At 37.6% G+C, this 17117-nt stretch overlaps 1 protein-coding gene across 1 annotated transcript in view; it reads right to left on the bottom strand.

The window, feature by feature from the left end:
- LOC140477320 (eukaryotic translation initiation factor 3 subunit E) overlaps positions 1-17117 on the bottom strand; it is a 158730-nt gene that overhangs the window by 21374 nt on the left and 120239 nt on the right. The window contains exon 10 of the mRNA XM_072570991.1: positions 13137-13246. Within this exon, the coding sequence (XP_072427092.1) occupies positions 13137-13246 (110 nt within the window). The remainder of the gene's footprint in view (positions 1-13136; positions 13247-17117) is intronic.

Raw genomic sequence — 17117 nt, 5'->3', positions numbered from 1 at the left:
AAGACCCATGTCCAGCTTCTTCCTGAATATATGTAATGAAGTGGCTCCAACAGCTTTCTGTGGTAGAAGTTCACAACTCTAAGTGAAGAAATTCTTCCTCATCTTAGTCCTGAATGACTCACCCCTTATTGTTCAATTGTGACCCCTAGTTTTGGTCTTCCCCAACTTCAGGAACATTCTTCCCACATCTAGCTTGTCCAGTCCCATCAGGGTTTTATATGTTTCTAAGAAATGCCCCCCTCATTTTTTCTAAATTCCAATGAGTACAAGGCTAGGCGATCCGGTCTTTGTTCATATGTCAGTCCTGCCACCTCTGGCATCGGTCTGGTGAAACTTCACTGGAATCCTTCAATAGCAAGAATGACCTTCCTCAGATTAGGAAGGCCAAAACCGCACACAACACTCAAGGTGTGACCTCAGCAAGGCCCTATACTATTTACCAAGCATAAATGCAATTAGATATATCTAGGTTTCAATTGGTCACAGATAGTTAGCATCTAACATATTAAACATTGAATTATAACATTAGATAACTGATAAATGCCTACAAGCTTAAGTTTCCATATTCCAATGAGTTGACATTGCTCATGTACACCACATGCTCTCGAAAGTCTTATGCTTTGGCAAAGCGCACTCCTAATGCAGATGTGCTGAAACCTCAAACACATTCATCTGGAACATAAAAAGTGACACATCAATTCTTGGGTACTTGATAAAGTGAACAATTTAACTCAAGATTGAAACCTAACTTATTGCCATGTCTTTGCAAACAGCAGTGAACTTTAACAAATACAATGAAATTGCCCCTTTCTCTTTCTCGGTACTCTGTCAGTATTTTAAACTCAGGTCCTTTTAAAAAAATTAAACAGAACAGCTTCAGAGCTGACCAAGGAGTGAAGCTCTTTAGGCTTTGTTCTTAAGAACCTGTTCACAGAGATTTTGTTACACACCTAGGACATGAATCCCTAAAAACTAAATTTCTTCTTTAGTTCAGAGCACTTGTGGATTAATGGTAGTGTTCCTACCTGTAAGTCAGGAGGCCTGGGTTCAAGTCCCACCTGCTCAAGAGGTGTGTTATTAAACGCCTGAACAGACTTTTTAAAAACAATTTTTTTTTTTAATCAGAGTTGGCTTCTCGGGGGCTGTTGAGCCAGGAGGCCCAATTTCAAGACCTGCTTGCTCCAGAGATGTGGAATTACAAGCTTGACAGGTTAATTAGAAAATATCTACAAAGCAAAATACTGCACTGGAAATCTGAACTAAAAAAAATACTTAGTTTTTAGGGATTCATTTTCCAGGTGTGTAACAAAATCTCTCTGAACGGGTTGATCTTGAGAATATCTGAAGAGTTGAATTCTGTGGCTGTTGTGGTTGAGTGCTAACGTTCCTAGCTTTGGGTTAGAATACCTCCAAGTGTTGCATCATAACGTGTCTGGATAGGTTATTTAAAAATATTACTTGGATTCTAAAGGAGCTCTCACACTGAAGCAAGTAAGTTTGAACCTGGGCCTCCTGGACCAAAGGCAAGGACAATACCAGAGCTGTGTCATACATACCTGAACGGGTTAATTAAAAAATTTAAAAACCACTAGCAGTAATTGGTAATTGGCAGATTTGGTGGTGTGTTGTTACAAAGACAGAAAAGCTGGTCCCTTCTTCAATGCAGGACTGGCCTTTTGGACAAGAGCTCTGATGGAAAAGGTAGGAACTGGTGTTTGTGCTATATTGTAGATTTACAATAAAACCTCAAGTCATTAGTTGTATAATTTAACATATCAGTCTGTTACACATGTTCTACAGCCAGCTGATTAAATGTATAGGCTAATGCCTATACATAGGCTATGGGGAGGTATATCACAACTATATTGTGGAAAAACTGGAGGTAAAAGTTACTAAAAACAACACCAAATAGTGGGCATTTGACAAAGCTTTTCCTGTCTGACACAAAATTACAAATGTCTGAAATGGTAATCTGAAAAGGTTCTAAACTTACTAGGGACATGCACTAATTAGATGGGGGAAATGGTGACATAACGGTAACTCAATTCCTTCACTGTTGCTGGGTCAAAAACCTGGAATTCCCTTCATAAGGGAATTGTGTGTCTACCTACAGCACATGGACTGCAGAGGTTCAGGACAGCAGCTCACAATCATCTTCTCAAGGGCAACTCGGACCAGTCAGCAATACCCATTTCCCACAAATGAATAAACTATCTGGAATAAAGTTTCAGCAATGGAGACTTAACAGGTGTAAAAAAAAACCCATCTGGTTCATCAATGTCTATTAAAGATAGAAGTGTCATATTTATTTTATTTGGCCTACATGTGACTCCAGGTCCTCAGCAATGTGGGTTGACTGTTAAATGCCCTTTGAAATGACAACAAATCAATTGAAGAGCAATTAGAGATCAGTAATAGCAAATCTTTCATCAGCCAAGACCACTTTGGCAAATACAGATACTAGCAATGCGCGAGTACTTTGGTCAACATGTACAATTGGGAGATTATATTTGATCTTATTAGAATGAATGGTTTATCTGAGGATTTGGAAGAGTCTCAAGATAGGAAGAGAGGAAATAAACCCAGGCACTGAGTCAAATTTATTGATCAGTAGTTACCTATGGACTTCAAAAAAAAAACTGAACCCCTCAACCAGCAAAATAAAACTAACAATGAACGACAGAAATATACGGCAATTTTGTAGCCTCAATTCATGCTACCACATTTTTTTTTCATAAAACTGTTTGTGCATTGCACCTATAATCCAAACCCAGCCCCCAAATCTTCTGATATGTATGGAGTGTCCTGTAGACTCAAGGGATATCTTCATCTTAATCACTTAGGTCTCTTAAGCTGAAAAAGGTAATTAATCAGATTGTAATGCCTGCCACAAAAATATCAATTTAGTTTGCAAAGGAGCATGTTTATCTATTCACATACAGCTCTCAAACCTGTGTTATGGACTGGACAGTAGTTGAGTACCTTGGAAACTCTACACAATCCTTAAAAGTAACATAAGACAATTACTTTCTCACTAAGTATTTAACTAAATTACATTTGCATATACTGCTGCTCCCTTCCTCCAGGAAACTGCAAGACAAATTACTCCTGCCGTAACCATGACATTGTTCAGAAATTCAATCCTTCAAGTGCTCAAATTTCAGCACTGAAATATAGGACTATAGGGCACCCTACTTTGTGTAAAATGGGTATGGAACCATTTGGAGCAGGAAGATGATAATGAACAACTAGTTTAAACTCCAGAAAGTCAGTTGAAAACAATTTGGCATGCAATTGCCATTGGCAGCTTCTGTGCACCCAGCTGGTTTTATGAAGATGGTCAGGTAAAAAAAACCAAATGCTCTGAAATGGTCAGGGGAATTCAATGAGCAATCCAATCTGGGAGCCAAGGGTGAAAGGAATAAAAGGAAACAAATTTTTCCAGTAGAATGCTCTCATTATTACTACTGCATAGAATTGAATCCCTACATTTGGTGATGCAGCAGGAACCATCACTGACAACCAATTAGCGAAACAGGGCATTCTATGCAAATTTCAGTGCTGGCTGAAACTTTTAATTATGGAATGAGGTTTGGAGGACAATAAAGGGCAGGAGAAAATGCACATTTATTCAATAACTATCTTAACAGGTTGTCAGAGCATTGTATTTAAGGGAGAATCGTTTCATAATTGATCCCGGTCAGGATGGCAGATGTGACCTTGTCAGGATTTCATAAGCCAAGGAGGAATTAGTGTTGGATAAAGCATGCAAATTGTTAGGAAAACGGAACCAGAGGTTGAGCAAGCTGACTCAGACTGTAGGCCAGAAGAGGAAATTACATAGAAACCTCAGCTCATTAAAATCGATAAAACATACCAATTGCCACGCATCTCTGGCATGACAGACACAAACAGCACAAATGGGAAGATGGCCCAGCTGAGTGGTACAGCGCCATAACGATGGAAAAACACTTAATTTTAAAGCAGTCTTTTGTTTTAACATTTAGACAGAGAATTTCTCCCTTTGATTTCCAAATTTAAAAATGTTATATTCATGGAGGTTGATAAACCAGAAAGTCAGAAAATAAACACTTTCGGAGAAATTAATGGTAAAGAGAACAAATACTGCAATGTTAAAATAAATGTAAATGGATAGCCCACAAAATTCAAACTAGACAAACAGGGAAAGTACCAAACAATAGCAGCTGCTCTCAAGAATACACAGGAATGTGCAATCAGCCACTCAGCCTTTTGAGAGCAACCATGGTTAACAGTATATTCCTGTGCTATTTCCATATCCCTTGATGTAGTTATTAGTTAGATATCTAACAATCTTACCACACTCTAAGTGAAAAAGTTTGTCCTCATCTCAGTCCTAAATAGTTTGCCTTTTATTCTGAAATGGTGTCCCCAGATTCCAGAACCCACAGCCAGAATTGTCTATCCTTTTAAGAATTTCCTTAGTTTCTATGAGATTGTCTAATTCTTCTGAAGTCCAGAGAATATAACCCTGAAGTCCAGAGAATATAACCCTGAAGTCCGCAATCTCTCCTTGCAGGATAGTCCCCTTATCCCACAAATCAGTCTGGTGAACCCCTGCCGCACTCCCACTGTGGCAGAGATATCCTTAGACAAGGGTATCAGAACTGCATAAAATATCTGAGGTGCAGTCTGACACAACTGAAGCAAGACTTCTTTGTTCCTTTACTCAAGTTGTCCCACAATATAGCTGAACCTTACAATCGATACTGCATCAGTACTTTGAACATTGCACACATCTTACTCTCATACATGACTTAGTAATCTTCAATGATAGTTTAATAAATATCAAGAGTTCTTCAACTAACGACTCTTCAAAGAAGTCGAACACATTTAGTTTTTACAAATTGTCATGTAAAGACATGTGTCAGTCGAGTGGCCAGTACACACTCACTCGATAAAGTAAATAACAACTATCTATATTCTTTATTCTGCAAATAGCAAGAAACAAAAAAGAGCCACTATCAACTTTATTTTTCCAACAAGACCATGGGATAACCTGAAAATAGATTTATTTGAATTCAGAGGAAAAGTCTTTACTAATGTAATTGGCTATCTCAAAAATGGATTAAAGTCAATAATCCATATATTATCACAGCAGAGACAGTAAGAAAATCACTCTGGACAATCTACTCAACACTTAGGATTTGGACAATGAAGTATCAGACAACAGTCCACTGTTTTCAAATGAGCTTAAAAGATCTGCATACGAGTATGATTTCATTCATATTATCAGCTCATCTCCCTGTCCTCAAGCATATTTGAGAGGAGTATGAACAATAAAAGCATTAGTGAAGATAAACAACAATGTAAGTACCATGCTATTAAGTAATTCATTCTCATCACTGCAGAATGGACCATCATAGTCAGAGTTACTGATGGGGTGGAGACTGAGAACATAGTTTCTATATCTGTTTCATATGATGATCACAAAGATTATGGTACAGGAGGCCATACAGCACATTATGTTTACACCAGCTCTGCATATGAATATAATGACTTGATGCAATTCTCTGCCTTCTTCCCCATACTCTTTCACAGTGTTTCTATTCAACTAATCATGTAATGTCCTTTTGAATGCCTCAACGTTTTCACACAACACATTAGCTTCTTTTGCAAATCACTTCAAATCTGTCTCTTCTGATTCTTGATTTCTTACAAGTGGGAACAACTCTTCCCAGCTCCCTCATGATTTTGAGAAGTTGCATTAGATCTTCTCTTCAAGGAGAACAATCCCAACCTCTCCAATCTATCCTCATAATTGAAATTTCTCACTCCTGGAAGTATCCTTAAAAACCTCTACTGTACTCTCTCAAATTCATTCTCACCCTTCCTATAATGTAGCACCAATAGACCATAACATAGAACATTACAGTGCTCTTCAGCCCTCGATGTTGCGCTGACCGTAATTCAGCGGAGGTCTAACAAGTGCCTTGTACAAGTTCAAAATAACCTCTTTGCTCTTGCAGAGTCAGAGTCATAGAGATGTACAGCATGGAAATAGACCCTTTTACATTCTTATTAATAAAGATCAGGACACTGCACATTTATTCATTGGTCCTCTTCCTTTCCTGCTACCTTCAGTAAATTGTGCATATATACACACAGGTCCCTTTGCTGTCGCACTTCTTTTAGAATTCTGCCCTTCATTTTATTGTCTGTGCATGTCCTTCAAACCAAAATGTATACAAAAAAATCTAGCATTAATGAGAATGTCTACAATAGAGGGAAACATTATAAAATGTCCACAAGATTTAAAACTTAAGCCAAAAGATATAGGGCTCAAGATTTGCCTACACTGCAGCCAGAGGACAGAATATTAATCAAACCAACAGAAAGGTGAAATAATTATAGCAAGAACACCACACAAAAGAAAATGTATATAGCTGAAACAGATCATGGGATTATAGGAGAAATCATAATACAATGATAGCATTAAACAAAAAAGCAATAGAAATTTGAAATCATTACCAAGAAGTGAAAAAAGCAAGCTGTACACCACCACCTCCCCACCACCACACCCCCCCAGAGAAGTACAATCATCATACAGAAGAAAGCATGTAGAACATCCTTGATTTTAACAAGGATTTGGAACAAGGTTAGCAAGAGTAGCCAAAGCATCACAAAGGCTAACCCTCTGAAGCTTGATTTTTTTTGGGGTGGGGAAGGAGGGAGAGAAGAGAGGTGATGTCTGGAATACTAATACAGTGGCGACAAAGGCACAGAGTGGGGAGGAAGGGAAAGAATGCGAAAGTAACAACATGAGCGAGAGGAGCGGCACACTGATGGAGTTATCAGAAGCATACATGATGAAAATGTAATAATTGTCAGTCACATGATTAAGGACTGAGATCCAGAATGAAGCAGAAGCTCCGATCCTATGTGAAGATAACTTGTGTATAGATAAAGCTGTAAATAGAGTTCTAGCAGAAAATTTCTCAGAACAAGCAGCATGAACAGTCCAAAACAAAAAAAAAATCAATATGTGAGAAATAAACTACTTGTAAGTATGAAAACGTGTTAAATTGCTGAAAGTAGCCGCCACAATACATTGAAAAGTAATTAAAGATAAAATAATTAAAATGTTTTCTTTGTACATTAATTACAGAACCAGAGAACTTTGCTTGATTTTGTTATAGCTTGCTTAACAGGATGTTATCAATCCTAAAGTCTGAGAATCCTGTTAGTGCTTCAAACATTGAGCGTTTCTGTTTAAGACCAGATTTAACTCTTGTAGAATGAACAACAGATGTCCAAACCATGCTAACAGAGTCTCATTAAAGACAGAATTATTTGATTTATTTTATGTTAAATTAACATGAACCAGGAGAGGCCTTCTACAAACACATGCATCTGACTACTGAAAATCTCCCACTGATAAAGGTAACAAGTTGACAGCAATTTGTTGATAATGCAGAATGTAAAAGTAAAATGCCAAGCAGATTACAAAACACAAGCCTCTGTGACATATGGTAATAGCATGTTTCCTTAATGCTTGGCTTTAAAAAGGAGGCCTTCGAATATGTTGTTAATCTTGATCTTTGACACTATGAAATTTCATCAGTATGGCGAATTAAAACTTAATTGAATTCAGATTTGAATTATTCTCCACTAACCATTCTACGCTTGTTGATATTTGAAAACGTCTCAAAACATTTCATGCCCAAGATATAACAATGGTATCAGTGTTACATTGATACTATTTTAGAAATATTGTAGATGGACAATGAAAAGCGTTATTTTTGGAATGCCTTTGGAAGGGTGCAGAGAGGTATTTCTATAGGAGACTGGATAATAGAGGAGAGTGTGCATGCAGGGGAAGTTGTAGTAGTTTTCGTATTTTATGTTCTGGATTACCAGTGAATTTCTATTAACTTGTTAGTCTATCAAAGGGAGATTTTGAGTCATCAGATGGAGAAAGGAGGAGCTAATTACTTATGCAGTTGAAATTAACACATTCAACATCCTGGCAAAAGGCAAACTATTTCAGAGCTTCTTGTGAAATGATTGAAAAACCAAGCCAATATTCATGAAATTAGCAGGGACTTGTAAAACATCTGTACTGAAATTAGTATCGTCATTACAACAGTACTTGCTTAAATTTCCATCCTTTTCATGTCATACTCATCCTATTCTTTTCATCCCTCACCACCACCACTACTCCCTCCTGCCAACCTGGATAACTCTTCTTCATCTCCCCTGATCTGCCACTGTTTGGTTTCTTCAACAAAATCTTGTTGCATAAACTGTCACAATGTCAATTAAACTTCTGGCTACTTGATAACATTGAGAGATATCATTTTGTAGTGGAGTTCATACATTAAGATTCATGAATTTTTAAAAAAAACTGGTTTGCCAATAACTACCAATGCAATTGACAAGTATGAAGCACAGGAATAGATTAGATTAGATTAGATTAGATTCCCTACATTATGGAAATAGGCCCTTTGGCCCAACAAGTCCATACCCACCCTCCGAAGAGTAACCCACCCAGACCCATTCCCCTACCCGATTTACCCCTGACTCATGTGCCTAACACCTTGGGCAATTTAGCATGGCCAATTCACTTGACCTGCACATCTTTGGATTGTGGGAGGAGCACCCGGAGGAAACTCACGCAGACACAGGGAGAATGTGCAAACTCCACTCAGACAGTCACTCAAGGTGGGAATCAAACCCAGGTCTCTAGGAAGCATGTAAAAATGTTAAATGTCTGTCAGGTATAACACCATAGTAGTTAGTTTTTGATTAATGATTCAAATGCTACAACTTTGTTCTGTCATAATGACTGCCTGCAAAAGAACTGCAAAGACAGTAACAACAAGAGACAGCAGAACTCCACGAAAGCTTAGCAAGTGGTGGGACACAGAACAAACGAGTACCAATGGGTAACTAATCAATTTTTGAAGAACTGGTTGGATAAATCGCTGAATTACTTGGTTGTGTTATTACTATCATTTACTGAGATACACAAACTTCCTGTAATATAGCCTTCATCTTTAACATGCTGTAAAAAGCAGATTTATAATCTACAGTGAAAAGCAACAAATAAAAAGTTGGTGTTACATGTCTGAATTGAAGTGACTGGTTTACAGGGTGGGGTTGCATTGCGTCGTCCACTTGGGCAACTTCTCATGCTCGACCTTGCCTAAACTGCTCAGAGCGCCGTTGCTTGTGTCCGCTATATACAATTTCCCTCTTGTGTTGATTATTTCAAGTTTTAGTGTAACCTCCCGCCTCAACCCAGAATTGCAGTTTACAATTCAGCACTAGCCATTACTATCATGGTAAGATTATAAAAATCCCAGCTGTCAAAATTGTTGAGGTGCTGAATGACATACACTGTCCAATATGCCGCTGGAGTAGAATTCTTCCAACACCTAGCTTACCGCATGCAGTAGTTCTGTCGAAAGGTGCGTTAATATTAGAAATACACAATTATGTGAGACTAAGACTTGAAGTTATGTATTCTTTCACTTAATTCTAGGGGAAAAGAAGTGACTAATAGCATCCTTGTGCTTTTTTTTAAGAATAGCACAAAGCACGTCTTGTAAAAGGCCATTTCTTCCAGTTCAAAAAGAGGTCATCCACTTCTGCTTGACTGCTCAAAGAAATTGCTATTTATAGCCATTTACAACATCAAGAAATGTGGCAGCATTGGCAATGGTAAGATGCACAGTAGTTTTCTATTTTATCAAGTTTTATATCTTTCTTAGCATCTTATGAAATGTTAAGTTAAATAAATGAGAAATTTATTCAGCCATTATTTAGTTATTTTCACTGGATCAAGGAACAATTATTTGCTAGGGACCAAACAAAATTCAGGATGGAATAAAGTGAAACAGGATGTGAAAATAAAGCCTTAGATTTTTATTGGTTGGTCAGCCATTGACATTTAACATTTAAAAGCAACTTCGGATAATTTCTTTTGTATTACATGTTGCAAGACTCCTGCCAAAGTTCCTTTCAATGAACACCAACAATGTGATGGGAAATCCACCATCACAAAATGCAAGAACTCATGCATTCCAAACTTTGCAGAGAAAAAATGCTCAATATCAACACAGCTCGTCACAGTTGAGAAAAAGTTTTATGTAAAACATGGAATTTAAATAAAAGTCGCTTCTAAATGTGTCCAAGAATGGTCAATCACATTTTTACCCTTAGAAACATAGAAAATAGGAGGAGAGGCCATTTGGTCTATTTAGCCCACTCCAAATTTCAACATGATCATGGACGATACTCAATCTCAATGCCAAAATCCCAGTGCCTCCCCGAATCCCTTACCATCTTTTGCCTCTAGAATTTTTTTTTTAAAAACTTAAATATATTCAGCAATTTTGCTTCAACAACCTTTTGCAGTACAGAATTCTACAGGCTCACCACCCTCACCCTCAGTCCAAAATGGTCTACCACATATCATGAGGAGTGATCCCATGTTATGGTACCCTTTGGCAAGGGTAAATATCAGCCCAGCATCCTGTCCAGCGCTGCCAGGATTTTGTATGTTTCAGTGAAATCTCCTGTCATTCTTCTCAACGGCAATAAATACAGACCCAATCTCTCCTCACAGGAGGAATCTGCCATCCAAGGAATCAAGTCTGCTAAACCTTTGCTGCATTCCTTTTATGGCAAGTGTATGTTTTTCTTAGGCGAAAGTGGGTACTGCAGATGCTGGAGATTAGAGTGATGATTACAGTAGTGCTGGAAAAGCACAGCAGGTCAGGCAGCATCCGCGCTACAGGAAAATTGACGATTTGGACATTCCTTATGAAGAGCTTTTGCCCGAAACATCGATTTTTCTGCTCCTCAGATGCTGCCTGACCTAATGGGCTTTTGCCAGCACTACTCTAATCTTGACTTTTCTTTTTTACCTAGGTATGGAGACCAAAGCTACATGCCACATGTGAGGTGTGGTCTCATCAAGGCCATGTACAGTTGCGCCAAGACTCCTTTGCTCCTGTACTCATACCCTCTTGTACTGAAATTTATTTGCTTTTCTAACTGCTTGCTGCACTTGCACACTTACCATGCTCAGTGGACAAGGACATTTGAGTCTCTGTACACCAATATTTACCAATCTTTCACCATTTAAATAAGACTGTCACTGTTTTTCCTCCAGAAATGGAAATTTTCACATTTACCCAGTTTGTACTACATTCTACCATGCATCAGCCGACTCAATCAACTGGTCTAAAATCAACCTGAGGCTGCCTTACATCCTCCTCACCACACTCATTTCCTCAATATTAGTTGTCATGTGGAAATATTACACTTGATATTCTCATACAAATGGTTGACATATATTGTGAAAGTTGGGTCCAAACACTGATCCAATTCCAAAATGAAAAAATTTTATAGTTTAGAAACTCCGAGCTCTAGGGTGATAGAATAGTTCTTACGACCAGCAAACAGGCATCTGGGCACTGAAAAAAGACCTGGATTGTACTTTTAAAATTAAGAGGACCCAGTTGCTCAGATTAGTCTCCTCATAGTTTGTAAAGGCTACAGCGTAGGTTGTGCAGACACAACAGATTCTTTCAGATACTAGTTGAAATGCTTTCTCTTTATAAACTGCCAATCACCTGCCCCAAACTGCGCAGTAAGCAACACGATGATTTTATCCCATCTAGTCACTGTCGCCCATTTTGCTCCAAACAAGGTATTGACACTTTTATAAAGTTTGACGTTTTCTACTTCTACACATTCTGCCTAACACTTTGAAGAACCAAATGATTTTCCTCCCTGAAATGAAGGCTAACAAATGAGAGAATCCATTTTATTTGTTTCATTAACTAACAAATAATTGTGACTCCAAGTGCATAATTAGCATGGGTTTAACAGTTGCTACTTGAAGAAAAGTTCAAATGATCTATGCATCCGGTGGTGGTGAACACTATTAAATCAAGGCAATCTGCTTCCAATAGCAGACCAGACTAGTAAACTGAACTATACCAATTATTATTAATAGCTCACAAAGACATCAAGATCACACTTCGTAATCAGCTCCAAGAAAACCAAAGCATACAGATGACTCAAATATTCGTCTCACTTCTTTTAAATGTACCCATCAAACAAACCCAATTGATAGGAAGCAAGGGCAGGTGTGTTAAGTGGTATCTTTGCACAGTATTAACATTCTGGAAATTTGTTGAACATTTTTAAAAGGATTTCACATACTGAGTGATGGCGCAGTGCTTCAAATATCATAAAAAGATTCAAAACCAAGACAAAGATGCTCACACATTATTGTTTTCAGGATTTCAGCCATTGTTCAAACAATTATTTCACTGTCCTCCAACGCATGGTGTAAAGGAGGAGAAACACATGTTAAACCAAATTAGCCTGTGTACCATATGTTCTACCACTTGATTATCTACGAAGTGGTCCTCATCACCACCATAAGTCACAATCGACTTCAAGATTGGCTTTGATTTTCTTGGTTATTACAGATTATAAAACATAGTTATGCCAAATTGAGACATGATATATAGACTGCATTGGTGCATGCATTATAATAACAAGTACTTTGGCCTCATGCTAGGAGGAGAAGAATATCCAAATTCCACTTCACCAAATACCATGCAAGTAACACAATCGATCATTCAATTTAAAACAGTGTACTTGTTGCATGGCTAATTTATACACAAGCCAGCTCATCTCTTAAACCAGCTTCAGGAGAAATCAGAGCCAAGTAGTAACTGAAACAGCATATTCCTTTCAGCTGCATGCTCATTTCAAACAATATAAAGACAGCAAACATGGGCAATTGCATCAAACAACAAATCACCACCATCTGGCTTCAAGTCAAATCCAAACCATGAGTTTGAGTGTTCTCAAACTCCCAACATTCCATTTGATCCTCAAGTTGAAAATAGATATTAAAGAGAAGTAACATTCTCGAATGCATACAAATGTTGGGAGATAAAAATCACCTGGTCAAAAAATTTATACACAAAGTGTTTGATAACCACTGCTCTGCGTGTCAAGGAATGGATTCTTGAGGAACTACCTGGGATGATATTATCAACACTTTGTTTGCTATGAAGCTATGAAGCTCTAGCAGCACAAATTGAGAGCATTATAAATATCTATACCTAATGCTAATGCATTGATGAATGCGGCAAAATGTCTCGAAGATGAAGAGTCGGGCATTCTCGATAAAGTCCTCGAGGCAGGCCACCAAGAAAAAGTCATTCACAAGCACCTGGAATGAGAACAGAAGTGATCATAGAAATGTAAAAATTATTCAATACCAGGCTAAACCATTGAACTAGCAATATAACATCATTCACTATTGCAGTATTAAAATTACATACATTCCAATTATCTTACAAGTAAATGATGATTACTGGACAACATTTCCCCAATGTTCCTGAATGGAACATTAAATATTTTCTAGACACTGCCATGTGTCAGGATCACAAGTGGGAAAACAAGACTCCTTTATTTTTTGCTAGGGGGAGAAACCACTGACAATGCAACATAATTGTGCAAGTACCTCAATTATTATACACTCCTGCAATTACATCTAAAGTTCCGTCAGTCAAATCAACTGAATATGGTATAATGAAGTTATCACCAACTTTTACTCAAGTGTATCTATAACTAGTCATATACTTGGCTTATCCATCAATCAACATGGATATAGGTATCAAGTCATATATTGGAGGGGTAGGAGAGAAAGGACAAAATGTGCAGTAAATGTTTTAAGATGAAGTAAACAGATAACTCTTATGACAGTATCTATAACTATTAAATCAATATTTGTGACAAAAAGGAGGAATATTGTCTAAGAGTTTTAGGATCCTGATGCAACCTTGTGATAATGCATTGGTGCCTTACATCATTGAGCCTAAATGCCACAATGGTGGGCAGAGTTAGAACACTCTGGAAGATCTCTACACTAGAAGGAACACTCAAAGACACTATGGCGAGACTCTCCAAGAAATAGAGCAAAGCTCCTAGACATGAGGAGACACAGTTAGATTAGTCCTTAACTGACATAAATATGTCATAGCCTGATGTACCAATGATTAATACTAAATGTTTCTGTATGCTAATATAGAGTAAGTTGTAACTTTGAAGTCTAAGGTCTTAAGACAGTCCTCGACTTTGCCATCTTCTCAACCAATCCGTTAAAAAAAATCAATGTGACATCAAACCATATGACAAAGCAGTCTTATATTAGAAATCTCTTAAAATAAAAAGAGCCACTCGCCTTTTCAGACCACAATACTCCCAATCATTCAGCTTTGTTACAGTGGAATGCTTGAAAAACAAATGCACATGTTCCAGTTTGGCAATCCCTTATCCATAATCATAAACACAGGTTCCTCAATACACAAAAGTGCATCAACTATGCTGCTGAAAAGGTAGCAAAACATATTTGTTCATTTTCCATTATAAAATGCCCATGAGATTAGAAATCAGAAAAATGAAAATGTCATATTACCCATAATCTCAATAGCATCATTAATATTTAAAACCTCATGGTAAGCAAAAACAGCTTGCGAGAGAAAATCATGAGCCAAGGTTGCTGGAGCCACCTTTTCAGGATCTTACATATCCACTCATTCTGGTTACAAACAAAATCAGACAAGGCTTCATTGGTTTGACGAGATGGAGTAGCTTTTCTCAGCTTCAAATCTTGGTCTTTGTTGACAATTCTCAGAACTTCCTATTGGATTTTAAAAAAAGTTCTCTCAACATAGATCCTTCCCAGACAAGGGAAATAACACCACTCAGTGTCCCTTGAGTTTCACAGGCAAATTTGGCTCAGACGCAGCTTTCTTGTCCAAGGTTGTGAATTACAGGTCCAAAACTCAGAATAGGGTCCATTTAAGTGGAAATGTTAGTGCGGTTTTAAGGATATGTGACATTGTTAGAGATGCTATCTTTCAGATGAGGTGTTAAAAAGAAGCCCGTCTTACCTATCAGTGCAGATACAAGGAAGCCATGGCACTGTGTGAAGAGCTTTTTTAGTAACCCTCATTGCCATCCAAAATATACATTATTAATTTTGAAAGGCCTAAAATCGTGACAGCCACTGCAAAATTCAAGTGCCTTGCTACCATGGCATATATTCCTTCAACTCAGTGATGAAAAAGCCTATAAAAGGGAAGATTGATAATTGAGCCAAGTGTATGCTCAATCTCAATCAGGTTTCTAATGTAGCCCAAAGAGAGTGAGAGATTTATTCAGTTAGGATAAGGAATGTATAATACTGTACAAATCTGAAAGTGATCAGAAAAATAAACTTTAGTGGCTAAGATGATATTACTATCCAGAGAAGCTGAAAATGCTAGAAACATTTTGCATCACCAAAGACAAGAGTGAACCTTTTGATGTGGATCATTTTTGAAAATGGAAGCATGTTTGAAGAGAATGTTTCTGAAATAGTGATTCCCCACAATCATGCAGTGCTTCTAGTATCTTCTGTTTTTGGTTTCAGGTGGAGGGCCTGCCTTGGTGTCAATGTTTAAATCCATTCCAATTTTGCTTTGAATAATACAGTCAATCTTTGTTGTTGTTGTGGATACAGGCACAAGGATGCAGACTGACGCTGATACTAGAGGAACTATAACTTACTGGAAAGCTTGATTTATTATTTTCCAAAATAGTGCTCCAAAGCTATTCATGTACTGATGCACATCACCAAAATGATTTCTTGAGTTGCTTGGTAGGAAAAATTGTGTTTTCCTCTGTTGTGATAACAATCATTTATTAATTATTTCTTAGATTACCTTTGAACAGAACCTCACACAATTACACATCTATGAATCTGACACAAGGTTAACTCTGTGGTATAGTATTGCTCAAACGATAGAGGCCTCAAATGAAGCTCAGTGCTGTGGTCCCACCAAAGCCACACTAGCAACCATCATAAATTATCATCATCCACATGGCAGCAGAGCCCTCTCCAGCCTCCGATTTGAGCAGTTGATTAACTTAACATTAACTGGACCAAATTAAGGTAATGATAGCTTGCATTCAGAATTTACCAAGGCCTAAGTCACAAAGTATCAAATCAATACAACAGCTCTCAGTAGAATGTTGATCTATACAATAGAGACAAAAATGAAAAAAAGTTGCATACAAAGAAGAAATCAAAGAGAATGCTAGAGAATGCAAAAGAATGGAGTAAGTCACTTAATGGAAACAGGTCTGAATATCTAATGACTCAATGCACCATGCACTGAATGAATAATTGAATAAAAGTCTAATTTAAAAACAATACTTGGGCACATGTAACAATTTTCAGGCCACCTGACATCTTTAAACACTTTACAGACAATAGCATATTCCTGGAGTCACTGTCGTAATGTCACAAACGTGGTAGCCAATTTACATCCAGCAAGTTCTCACAAACAGTAAGTTATGTGATACCAAACAGATCATCTGTTATAGTGATGTTTATCAATGTATAAATATTGAGCAGGACAAAATGGACAAGTCTTCCCCTCTTCAACAACAATATAAACATGGGAACTTTCATTCAAAGAATGGACAGATAGGACCTTTGTTTAACATCTCAACCAAAATACAGCATTTGCAACAGTGCAGCCCTCACTTCACATTGCAGTAGTGTGGCAGCCTTTTATTTTCTACCCTTGGAAAGGCACTTGGACCGAGAATCTTGTGACTCAGAGGCAAGATTGCTTCCAAATGAAGAACATCTCACATAAAGTACTATTTACATATTTTTGTCAGGGTCTAATCTAGCACTTATTTTTCAATTGCTTCCAAAAACAAATTAAATGGAGCCAAACCACCAAAGGCCACAGCACACAGCAAACATTTCTTTTTAACAGATCCACTTCACTGGACAGTTTGTGGTTTTAGCAAGTGATTTGATATAGTAAAATTACCCAAAACGATGGGGAAATTCTTTCCTTGTAAGAAATCAGTCAGAGTCAGTTCCTCTGACAGTTTAATTTCTATCAGTAGTCTGTTTTAAACTACAGCTGTTCCATTCTTAACTGATGAGCGAGGGCAGGTTCTGTCAGCAAATGATAAAGGTGATGAGCACTGCTTAAGATTAATCTGAATTAAAAATGACATGAGGTGGCAAGAAT

The sequence above is a fragment of the Chiloscyllium punctatum genome, chromosome 5 (assembly GCF_047496795.1).
Source record: "Chiloscyllium punctatum isolate Juve2018m chromosome 5, sChiPun1.3, whole genome shotgun sequence".
NCBI lineage: Eukaryota > Metazoa > Chordata > Chondrichthyes > Orectolobiformes > Hemiscylliidae > Chiloscyllium > Chiloscyllium punctatum.
This window is presented reverse-complemented; position numbering and strand designations above follow the sequence as displayed.